We start from the raw sequence: 11,303 nt of genomic DNA on the forward strand, positions 1-11,303 counted from the left end.
ATCTGGAGCAAAGTGGTTAAAGGAAAACTTTTTGACTTGAAATGTAATTAGATTCATCAGTTATTTTTCTGGCTGACATTGTTTTTGGAAGGTGGCACTTAAAAGATATGTGAATGCTTGTATCTAGATATAAACAAACATTCACAAATACTCATTCCATTATGTGTCTGTCATTAGGCCCTCAAATAAACAACAAATTAAGTGAAAAAGTAACTATCTCCCTTCCTGGCTTGCGCTCCAGTTGCTCTGAGTTGTAGCAGCAGTGACGTGTGGCACCCAGGATGAAGGTGTCTGCAGGGTGGTCAGTGTCAGGGGGATGATGGCAGACAGCAGCAGCAGCACCGTGACAGCCTCAAGCATCCTGTTGAAATTATCACTTTTTAAATGGTGAAAGGTGAAGGAAAAACCTGTCTCCATGGAATGTGGAAGTACACAACAACAACTCTGAAAGATTTCTTACAATAATAAGTCATCATTCATTGTATCCTTTTTTGTTGGCCACAAGATTATCATACAAATTTTCCATAGACATCTGCAAATTGGTACCTCTAGCTGTTATTAAATATGATATTAAGTTTGATGAATGTATTTATTTCATTATACATGAAAGATGTTGATTGCAAAAAAAAATAATAACCAAAATGTATTTTGAGTTTTACTTTACAATGCCTTAACTGTTTGCTTTTAAAAAAATATGTAGATTTATTTTCTCATTTTAAAACTTATAGTCTAGACAACTAACTGGCCTTAAATTTTTCTGATATACAAATAAAGTGACAAAGAGAGCACATTTCACTAACACTCATGGTGAAGTGTCCACCAATGATGGTGAAGGAGGTACACATGTAAACTCCAGTCTGACCAATGACCAACACAATTTGTCCAGGTGCATGTCTCCATTGGGCACAAACTCCACCTCCCGCATCTGTGTCATGCCCACCACCACCGTCACCATGGCAACACTGAAAAATGGAATCTTATCATTCACACTGTTACAAAAAATATACTCCCATATATATATATGGATTACTATTCCCAACGTTAAAAATTCTTTAGCTAATCTTACTTTGATATTTTGCATCCAATATTAACTACAATTTTTTCCTATGACATTTTCCAACTACACTTCACCTAATCTAACTTAACCTCACCTCCTCTCATCTAACCTACTCATTCCTCACCTAATCTAACTTAACTTCTTCACTTATGCTAGTTTAACCTAATGCAACCTAACCTAACTCAATTACCTTAACTAACCTAATTAATCTGCTATAACTTAACATGATCTAACGTAACCTATGTCATCCAAATCTTACTTTAATCTAATCTAATCTAACCTATGCAAGTTAATGTAAATTCATCTAATATAACCTAAACTATGCTAGTCTAAACCTATCCTTAACTTACCTAACCTAACACACTATCTTAACCTAACCTCACCTCATCTTTTACACAGCCAAACCTTACTTAACCTTACAATCTAACACACTTCAACTTACGTGGCCTAACCTAACATCACCTATTCTTAACTAACCTCACCTAAACCTTACCAACACTAACTTAAAACCTACCTATGCTTACATTACTTCTATATCCTCATCCTCCTCCTCTTCCTCTTCCCTAACACAGTGACTCAGCGAAGCCGTCAAGAAAACACGTAATTTCTGAATACCATCTTTAAGAGCTCCACCCAGTCAGCCCTCTTCCTCCTCCTCCTCTTTCCTGACCCCCATCCTCCCTTCTTTACTCACGTGTCTCTCCCTCCCTATACACACACACACACACACATACACACAGAGCGGGTCTCACAAGGGTAATACACACATACATACGGACACTGACCCACCACACACACCCAGTCACCCACACCCACCCACATACATGTACACACGGACGCACACAGCCTATCACCCTTACGTCAAACAGATTCAACCCTTCTTCTCCCTGTCACTCATCCATCACACATCCCAGTCTCTCTCTCATCTTCTACTCTGTTAAATAACCAGTTAACACTCCCAGACTCCCTAGCCGGCGGGTTACGCTCACTAGGAGCATATGACTAAAAATACGTCCACATGGCCCGGTCAGAGAGAGCTAGCCTGGTCTGCCTACGCGAATCGAAAGCGTTTATTTGGGTACGGTTTAAAGGGACGAAGGTTTAAAGGGACGAAGGTTTAAAGGGACAGTCTCTGCGTGAGTGTGTTTAGTCAAATGCTGAATACTCACGCCTGGTTCATCATACAGCCACATAGACAGGCACAGATCACTCCTCCACGACACACACATAAACAAACACAACAAAAAACACTAACTAGTAAACTGTACCTTTAGTTTCGTCTGCTGTCAAAACATTCCTCCATTACTAATGTAACCCACATTCCCTAGTGGTATACTTTCCTCGGAACACCCATATTTTTAAGAGCTTTTTTATCCACCATATATGTCTCGGTTAACTCTGATCTTGGCTGTAAATTAAACTATATTGTATCAGTGTGGTCATCTTGAGGTCCCGGATGAAATGGCGGGCTGGGATTGGCTATTCACGACCCATTGTCATGGTGATGGTAGATGCCATTCACTTGACAGCTCATATTTTCTCGCTATTGAAAGGAGTTTATTAGAGCGTAACTGAAGCGTGTGTAAAGGCATGATTCCGCACTATACTATTAAGATATTGTAGTTCTGAAGTGTTCCTAGGGTTAGTAGGCTTGGATAAGGAGTATAACACAATTTAGATGGTTTGAAGAGCGGATGTTTTCGCGCGAAATTCAAACAATTCCAGCCTCTGATATGATTACGTATTAGACTTAAGATATTGTAGTAAGAAAGTATCTGTGGGGTTAATAAGCTTGGGTAAAGAGTATAGGGGAATTTAAAGGACGTTTAAGAGACGGAGTGTGAGTGTTTTTTCTTTCAATAATAATAATAATATAAGGCTTTTCTCTCTCTCTCCATTTTTTTTTCACTAATAATAATATAAGGTTTTTCTTTCTCTCTCTCTCTCTCTCTCTCTCTTTCCACTCTTTTTCTTTCAATAATAATATAATAAGGCTTTTCTCTCTCTAGATTTTCTCTTAACCCTCTTTCTTTTACTGTCTTTTTCCTCTCTCTCTCTCTTTTAATTTAAACCTAGTTAAACCTAGGTACATTATCATCCGAAGGTACATTATCACCTGAAGGCGCACTGCCACGTGCAACCTGTTTTAGGGGTGTGACATAACAAATATAAATATAAAGATATATATACATATATATACATTCTTTATGGACTTATGTTAATATTGTTAGCAGGAGGGTTGGGAATGAGCCCCTCCAGTGGTGTGCCTGTTAAATTCACGTCCTGGGTATCCATCCCCCTGATATGAAGGACGAAGGACGCGAAGACGTTCCACAGTCTGGAGGACTCGCCCCCAAAAGGTGCGCCGGTGTTGGCTGGAGCGGGAACGCGGCACTTCCACTGAGTCACCACTGGATGACACTGTTCTCGTGCCCCGCGAGGTGACTCTGGCGGACAGCCGTAGTCCCGCCAGGCGTGGCACACCCTGCACCTGTGCCTTGTGGAACACCACAAGGGCCGCCAGGTCCCTGCGGTGTTCTATCGTGTCGACGGGAGCCTCAGGATAGGCTGGGGCACCTGCTGCTTCCACCAGTCGCAGCGCCCGTCGCTGGATGCCGTGGAGCTTGCTGATGTGTGTGGCAGCACAGGACATCCAGGAGAGGGCGGAATACTCTAAATAAGGCCGTATCTGGGCCTTGTAGAGCAAGAACCTCCCTCTCCTGTCGAGCAAGTTGGCCACCCTCCTCTCTCTCTCTCTCTCCCTCTCTCTCTCTCTCTCTCTCTCTCTCATTTTTATAGTGATAATAATACAAGTTACCTTTTTCATTTTCTTTATTTCACTCATTTTTTTTGTAACAAGACTAAAAAATATACTGAAATTAATAATAATAATAATAATAATAATAATATTAATAATAATAATAATAATAATTCTGTAAACTATTACATATATTTTCTATTAATTTCTATATATTTCTATTTTCTTAACAGGCACTTCCTCCTCCTTGTTCAGAGTATTAGTAGTAGTAGTAGTAGTAGTAGTGGTGGTGGTGGTGGCAGTGGTAATAATAGTAGTAGTCATGGTATATAGTGGTGGTGGAGGTAGTAGTAGTAGTAGTAGTAGCTAACATTTAATGGGTACATTCTAAGGTTCTGTCCTTGCAACTCTCTCTCTTTCTCTCTCTCTCTCTCTCTCTCTCTCTCTCTCTCTCTCTCTCACCACAGCTCCACAGCTCACAGCCCCACAGTATGTTGACAAACCCCCCACAGCCTCTCACTTTTAAAACTCTCTCTCTCACACACACACACCACACACACACACACACACCACACACACAGAAGCCTAGAAATTGACACAACATGCAAGATTAATGATAAATTCTCACAGTCCCGTCTCTCTCTCACACACACACACACACACACACACACACACACACACAGTCACTCCTCCGCTCTCTCTCTCTCTCTCTCTCTCTCTCTCACCTACCTTCATGCCCAGAATAGGAACCCTGTCAGTGCCCGTAAGGAACTTCAAAAACAACTTCTTCTGCTCCAGGGAGTTCGTGAAATACTTCCCAGAACGTGCGTATGACCGGGTGGTCTGGGAAACATTCGCCCTGGAAACACCGACAGAAATCAATAAACGGAAGGATATTAGTGTGAACGGTGTGTTTATTTACATTCCTGCGGTGTCGTGTGGGAGGACTGGGTGAAAAACAGACAGTAGAGGAGGTGGGAAGGGGAGGACCAGGTGAATAAAGACTGCAGAGGAGGTGGGGAGGGGATGACTGGGTGAAAACAGACAGTAGAGGAGGTGGGGAGGGGAGGACTGGGTGAATAAAGGGAGCAGAGGAGGTGGGGAGGAGAGGACTGGGTGAATAAAGAGAGCAGAGGAGGTGGGGAGGAGAGGACTGGGTGAATAAAGAGAGCAGAGGAGGTGGGGAGGAGAGGACTGGGTGAATCAAGACAGCAGAGGAGGTGGGGAGGGTGTTCTACAATGCTGATGAACCCTTGGAGGAGAGGACTGGGTGAATCAAGACAGCAGAGGAGGTGGGGAGGGTGTTCTACAATGCTGATGAACCCTTGAAAAACACACACAAAAAAAAATATACAAATAAACAAATAAACATATGTAAACCAAACCTAATTTGTCCTGCACCTCATTCTCACCTGCCGAGTGGCGTCACACCTGAGCAGCAGCGTCTTGGCCTGAGGGTCGAACAAGAATGGATACTCACAGAACAGGATTGGACTCTGTAATGTAAAGGATTGGATTAGTTAAAGTTGTTTTTTAAGGTTGAAGGGGTAAATGAAAGAGTTAAAGGGTGTTTAAAGGGTTTAAGGGGGTAAATAAAAGGTAGAAGGGTGATTTTAAGGGTTTATGAGGCTATTTAAAGGTTTGGTGTCTTTTAAAAGGTGTTTTTAAGGGCTTTAAGAGAATAAATAAAGGGTTTTCAATTTTTAAAGGGTGTTTCTAAGGGTCTCTCAGTTAAAATTAAAGGAATTGTCAATTTTAAAGGATGTTTTTAAGGGTTTAAGAGAATAAAATAAAGGGTTTTCAATTTTTAAAGGGTGTTTCTAAGGGTTTGTCAGTTAAAATTAAAGGAATTGTCAATTTTAAAGGATGTTTTTAAGTGTTCAACATTGAAAGCTCCCCCAAACACAGTCACCCATTCACAAACACCCCCAATACATACACAAACACCCCCAAACATGGTCACCCATCTCCCAAATACCCCAAAAAACACACCCAAACACCCCAAAAACACACCAAAACACATCTAAACACCCCAAAACACACCCAAACACCCCAAAATCACTCACCCACCTTCAAACACCCCCACACCCCCACACACACACACCCACCTCCCTCCTGGACATTGGGTGAAGCCTGCTGTTCATCCAGTTCAAGTAATCATTCCTAATATCAATTTTCTCTGCAATTTCTGGGATGTAAAAGTCGTCGTAGTTCAACCACCCCACTCAGCAGCCGGCTTGGAAGTTCAGACCGTGGACCAGGGACAACAGCCGCAGGGAAGACACAAGGGCACGCCGGTCTCTCTGTGGTGTGGTTAGGTTAGGTTAGGTTTGGTTAAGATCTGGTTGTGGTAGTGGTGGTGGTCTGAGTGGTTGTAAGTGATGTGGTGGTGTTGTAGATAAGAATTGTTGTAATAGTTGTTGTAGTAGCAGTAGTAGAAAAAGAAGAGGAAGAGGAGGAGGAGGAGGAGGAGGAGGAGGAGGAAGAGAAAGAGAATGAGGAAGAGAATGGTAGTAGTAGTAGTAGAAGTAGTAGTAGTAGTAGTAGTAGTAGTAGTAGTAGTAGTAGTAGTAGTAGTAGTAGTAGTAGTAGTAGTAGCAGCAGTAGTAGTAGTAGTAGTAGTACACAGACAATTATACTTCTCTCTCTCTCTCTTACACTCAAAACACACACACACACACACTCTCAATGCACACTCTTACAAACCAATTCTCTCTCTCTCTCTCTCTCTCTCTCTCTCTCTCTCTCTCTCTCTCTCTCTCTCTCTCTCTCTCTCTCTCTCTCTCTCTCTCTCTCTCTCTCTCTCTCTCTCTCTCTCTTTCTCTCTTACCTCAGAGCTAGATTGGTGAGCTGAATTCAGAGAGAGAGAGAGAGAGAGAGAGAGAGAGAGAGAGAGAGAGAGAGAGAGAGAGAGAGAGAGAGAGAGAGAGAGAGAGAGAGAGAGAGAGAGAGAGAGAGAGAGAGAGAGAGAGAGAGAGAGAGAGAGAATTGTTGTGAATTATCTTCTTCTTTTGCTAAGTTATATAAATAGATTATCTTTTTTTCCTCCTCCTCCACTACCACCACCACTACCTCACCTGCCTCAAACACACACTGGGGCTGTCCTCCTCTGCGTAGTCTAGCAGGCTGGCACCCCCTGGGGACAGCCATGGGCACACTACCACTTGAGGTAATTCCCTGCTGTGTGGAGTCTTGGTGCCCAGCTGCCCTGAGAACCCCTGGCCAAATGCATACACGTGGCTCTGTGGGAGAGAGGTCAGGTCAGGTCAGGTTAAATTAGGTCTCCCTTTCCCCCTCCCTCTCTCTCTCTCTCTCTCTCTCTCTCTCTCTCTCTCTCTCTCTCGCTCTTACCTGCGAGGGGATGTAGACCAGGGTATGACCTCTCCCGCAGGCGACCTGGCCGACCTTTGAGCCACACAGGTCAAGCACAGTGCAAGGAATGGGGCAGTTATCTGTCGTGCCGTGACCAAGCTGCCCACAGCGTCCATACCCAGAGGTCCACAGCTGAGGAATAGTGACGTTAGGTTAGGTTAGGTTAGGTTAGATAAGGTTAGCTACCAAATACACTTCAGCCCAACATCTCCACTACATCCCAACCATTCCACAACACCCTAGTCATCCTCTCTCCTTTCCTAGCCTTCCCATCTATCTGCTCAGTATCTCCACTACTCCAGACAACCTCACCAATGAAAAAAAGACTAGAATTTTGGCACAAGAGGCTGAAAATGCTAGCAAAAGACACTTCAAGCCAAACAGGGGTGATGAAAACACCATTCACTGTCTGGCACCCACTCAGACTCACTCTAGACACCACACCTCTGACAAAACCAGTCTGGGAGGCCGAGGGAACCACCCAACTAACAACTGGTGACCTCAAGAGTGAAAGGAAGTTGTGTTAGGCGTGTAAGAAGTTCTCAGAATGAACCATCCACGGGTGGCTACAGGAGCATGGACTGGCAACCAAATCCCTTCTCATAAAGCTGGTGAAAAATAGATTTGCACAGGATGGCACACAAAGAATTTATTATAAAGCTGATGAAAAAGAGGGTGAAATTTGCAGACCCTGAAAATCCCAGAAACTCCAGCCTAACTGCCTTAGTGCACTTAGTGTCAAGGCTAGGTCACATTAGGTCACCTGAACAGAGAGAGTGTAAGGGGGGTGGCCTGGTGAAGGGAGGGGGCCAGGTCAACCCTTAAATTGTGTGTAATAATGAAAATAATGATAACAGTGACCTCTCTCTCTCTCTCTCTCTCTCTCTCTCTCTCTCTCTCTCTCTCTCTCTCTCTCTCTCTCTCTCTCTCTTTCAGGTTAAGTTGTCATGTCTTGATTAAGTTAGGTTAGGTTAAGTTAGATTAGGTAAGGTTAAGTCTCTCTCTCTCTCTCTCTCTCTCTCTCTCTCAGGTTAAGTTGTCATGTCTTGGTTAAGTTAGGTTAGGTTAAGTTAGATTAGGTTAGGTTAGGTGTTTACTTGGCACTTTGGCCTGTACCGAGGTTCCCACACTGCCAAGTAAGATTAGTAGGTGACTGAGAAGAATGTATGGTATCATTTCAGGAGAGAACAATAATGCTTGACACATTTATGAGTACTGTTTTTGGATACTGAGAAACTTAGTAGTGATGTTCTTGTAGCAAAGTAATAGTTTCCATGATACAGGTAATTTGTGTTAGGTGATGCACATAGGTTAGGTTAGGCTAGGTTAAATGAGGTTAGGTTCAGGTGAGGTTAAGTTAGGAATGCCTTCTTTAAAGCTATCATCTCCATTCAAATACTTAAAATTACTGTTATTGTGTTCTCTGCTCATAAAACCTAATTCCCCACAAATTCCCCAGATTACAGCGGGTTGAGGGGAGGACACATCAAATGATATAATATTGAGTTGCTTTATGTTCAAAATCATCTATAAAAAAGAAGAGACAATAACAAACACCATAATTTTGGGTAAATTTATAGTTTAAGCCAATGTCCTCAATCTCTACCCACGGCCCCCCAATCCCTGAAGCAAGCTGGGGGGCCTGTGGGGAACCTAACCTAACCTAACCTGCCCACACAGCTTATGGGTATTTATAGAGACTTCCTATTGGTGCAACTCGTGGTGGTAGCACGTGATTGGCCCCAGGAATTATAGACACAGTGATCCTATCCAGCAGCTACCCACAATTCAAAGCATTAAACAACTGAAGTTCAGCCAACGATACACCATTTATGTTTACCTGTGGACTTAGAGAAAGTTGAGAGCGCTGTGCATTCCCAGGCCTACTGTGGCGTTATTATTAATTTCCGACAAGTAGTGTAATCATTAGAAATGATGTGAATAGTGAGAACAAAATGAGGTAGGTTATTACCACGTAGTGTGTAATGGCTTAAACTATAATAAAACCAAAAAAATTACTTAAAATACCAAAGTTTACCCAAAAAGATCCCTAAAACGAGCAAACTTAGCCTAGATACCGAAGTTTAAGGGCAACCCCAACCCGCCCACACCCTAAATACCCCTGAAACTTTAAAATTGCTTAAAAAACGTGGGAAAAAAAACAACCCTTTAAATAAATCACGAAATTATAGGAAGGCCAAAAAAAAAACACACACAAACAAATCCCTAAATTCTCACCCTAAAAAACCTAAAAATTACCGTAAAATTAGGGGAAAAATAAAAAAAAACACCAAAAATCTTATGAGGAAAACGTGGGAGACTCAGTGCAGTGACCACGGGGCTCCCTATTTCCCTTAATTTCTCCCTTATTTCAGATCCCCCGCGGCGCCTCAGGGTCCCCAGGGGCTCACCATGGATGCAGGGAACAGGTTTACTGGGGGCGGCCTCCGGGGTGGTGAATTACTTGGGAAATTTGCGAAAAAACAAGATTTATAGGCAGTGTGGTAAGAGTAAACACGGGGGAACTGTTGTGGCGTCTATACTTGATCTTGATCTTGATGGTACAGGTGGCACAGGATCACTCCTGAGTCATGGGTAGTGTGGGGTAAGTGTGGGAAATGATAAAGTATGTGTGCTCCTTTATGCAGATGATGTAGTTGTTATGAGTGAATCGGCAGATGAGCTTCAAAGTTTGTTGGATGTAGTGGATGGCTACGCTACGTGGCTACAGCCACGCGCGCAGGGTCACGTGACGCACCAGTTGCTGAGGGCGGCCGCCGGCACAGGAGGCGAATGCCTTTCCTTGCCTTCATTCCACTTTGTGCCGCAACAACTAACCTAACCTAAAACATACATTAACCTGGGGTGCTGAAGTAAATTTGAAAGGGAGCAGAGAGGTGATGCGAGGTAGACAAAACCAACAAAAGGATATTTTTCTCACAATACTATGCTTATTTCTTATTTTCTTTTATTCATCTGTGTTGATGTATTTTATGCCAATATTAAAAAAAAACACATTGTCCTCTCACTACGACTATTTTCAAGGCCCACAGAGATGATTAGCCTGGTTCTCAAGAATCTTTCGCCTGATAATAATTTAGAAATCTTGCTAATCTGTCACTAGAACCTTAAAAACACTTTCAAAACAGCGCATTACTTCAACTACAGCTTTTGGAATGGAGTGGAGGTGCTGCGCAGAAGTGTTTCAGCACAGAGCGGTGCGCGGTGATGGAAAGAACTAAATTAGCAATAACATTTTCACACTTACGTAGGAAGCCTGCGTCACTGGGTCTTGTGGTCCACGTGACGGGTGCTGTCCTGCCTCCATCTGACAACAAAGGCTGCTAAGATCAGGAAAATTTAAGAAATGCTGCTTTTACACGGCTACTTGAGAAAGTATATATGATCAACACTTAACATAAATTATAATATTAATAATAATACTATACATTTATTCAATATATTTATTTGTTTACATTTATTTGTCTTGTGTATGTATATTTTTAGGAGTTATCAACAATTTTTCCTTGTGAGAGAGAGAGAGAGAGAGAGAGAGAGAGAGAGAGAGAGAGAGAGAGCGGCTGGCAAAATCCATCAGTCTCCTCATAACAACGAGAGAGAGAGAGAGAGAGAGAGAGAGAGAGAGAGAGAGAGAGAGAGAGAGCGTTAAGCCAACCAATCACTGTATCACGAGCCTAAGCAGCCTGTTAGTGGTGACATCTGGTGAGTGAGTGGCGATACCAGAGAGAGACAGAGAGAGAGAGAGAGGGGACAAGAAGATGTGTGTTGACATCTAGTGGTAATGACAACAAGCTCAGAGAGAGAGAGAGAGAGAGAGAGAGAGAGAGAGAGAGAGAGAGAGAGAGAGAGAGAGAGAGAGAGAGAGAGAGAGAGAGAGATAACTTGCAGGTAAAGTGACACCACCATCAGCTTACCTCACCAACGGAGCGAGTAATGGCTAGAGGATTTATTAGAGCAGGAGGAGGAGGAGGAGGAGGAGGAGGGTGATTGTGGGGTGGCATGGAGGAACAGAGGTAAATCGATGCAAGAGAGAGAGAGAGAGAGAGAGAGAGAGAGAGAGAGAGAGAGAGAGAGAGATTGCTGGGGGTGGTATTA

At 43.0% G+C, this 11,303-nt stretch overlaps 1 protein-coding gene and 1 long non-coding RNA gene across 4 annotated transcripts; both read right to left on the reverse strand.

The window, feature by feature from the left end:
• Positions 1 to 351: 351 nt before the first annotated feature.
• On the reverse strand, positions 352 to 2,312 carry LOC135094261 (uncharacterized). The gene is made up of 3 exons (XR_010263686.1): positions 2,227 to 2,312; positions 801 to 962; positions 352 to 361 (listed from the first exon to the last, which is right to left on the reverse strand). It is a non-coding gene; the product is annotated as an uncharacterized LOC135094261 (long non-coding RNA).
• Positions 2,313 to 4,391: 2,079 nt separating this feature from the next.
• On the reverse strand, positions 4,392 to 9,758 carry LOC135094290 (probable E3 ubiquitin-protein ligase HERC4). 3 transcript variants are annotated; one of them, XM_063994283.1, is made up of 6 exons: positions 9,599 to 9,758; positions 7,167 to 7,319; positions 6,897 to 7,057; positions 5,924 to 6,118; positions 5,228 to 5,311; positions 4,392 to 4,674 (listed from the first exon to the last, which is right to left on the reverse strand). In XM_063994283.1, the coding sequence occupies exons 1-4, from the start codon at positions 9,599 to 9,601 to the stop codon at positions 6,061 to 6,063; spliced, it is 375 nt and encodes a 124-aa protein (XP_063850353.1). In that variant the 5' UTR covers positions 9,602 to 9,758; the 3' UTR covers positions 4,392 to 4,674; positions 5,228 to 5,311; positions 5,924 to 6,060. The 3 variants fall into 3 exon arrangements, with proteins under 3 accessions (XP_063850353.1, XP_063850351.1, XP_063850352.1); XM_063994281.1 differs by having other exon boundaries at positions 6,893 to 7,057; XM_063994282.1 differs by having other exon boundaries at positions 5,217 to 5,311; positions 6,893 to 7,057.
• Positions 9,759 to 11,303: the final 1,545 nt, after the last annotated feature.

Source organism: Scylla paramamosain, chromosome 45 (assembly GCF_035594125.1).
Source record: "Scylla paramamosain isolate STU-SP2022 chromosome 45, ASM3559412v1, whole genome shotgun sequence".
Classification (NCBI taxonomy): Eukaryota; Metazoa; Arthropoda; class Malacostraca; order Decapoda; family Portunidae; genus Scylla; species Scylla paramamosain.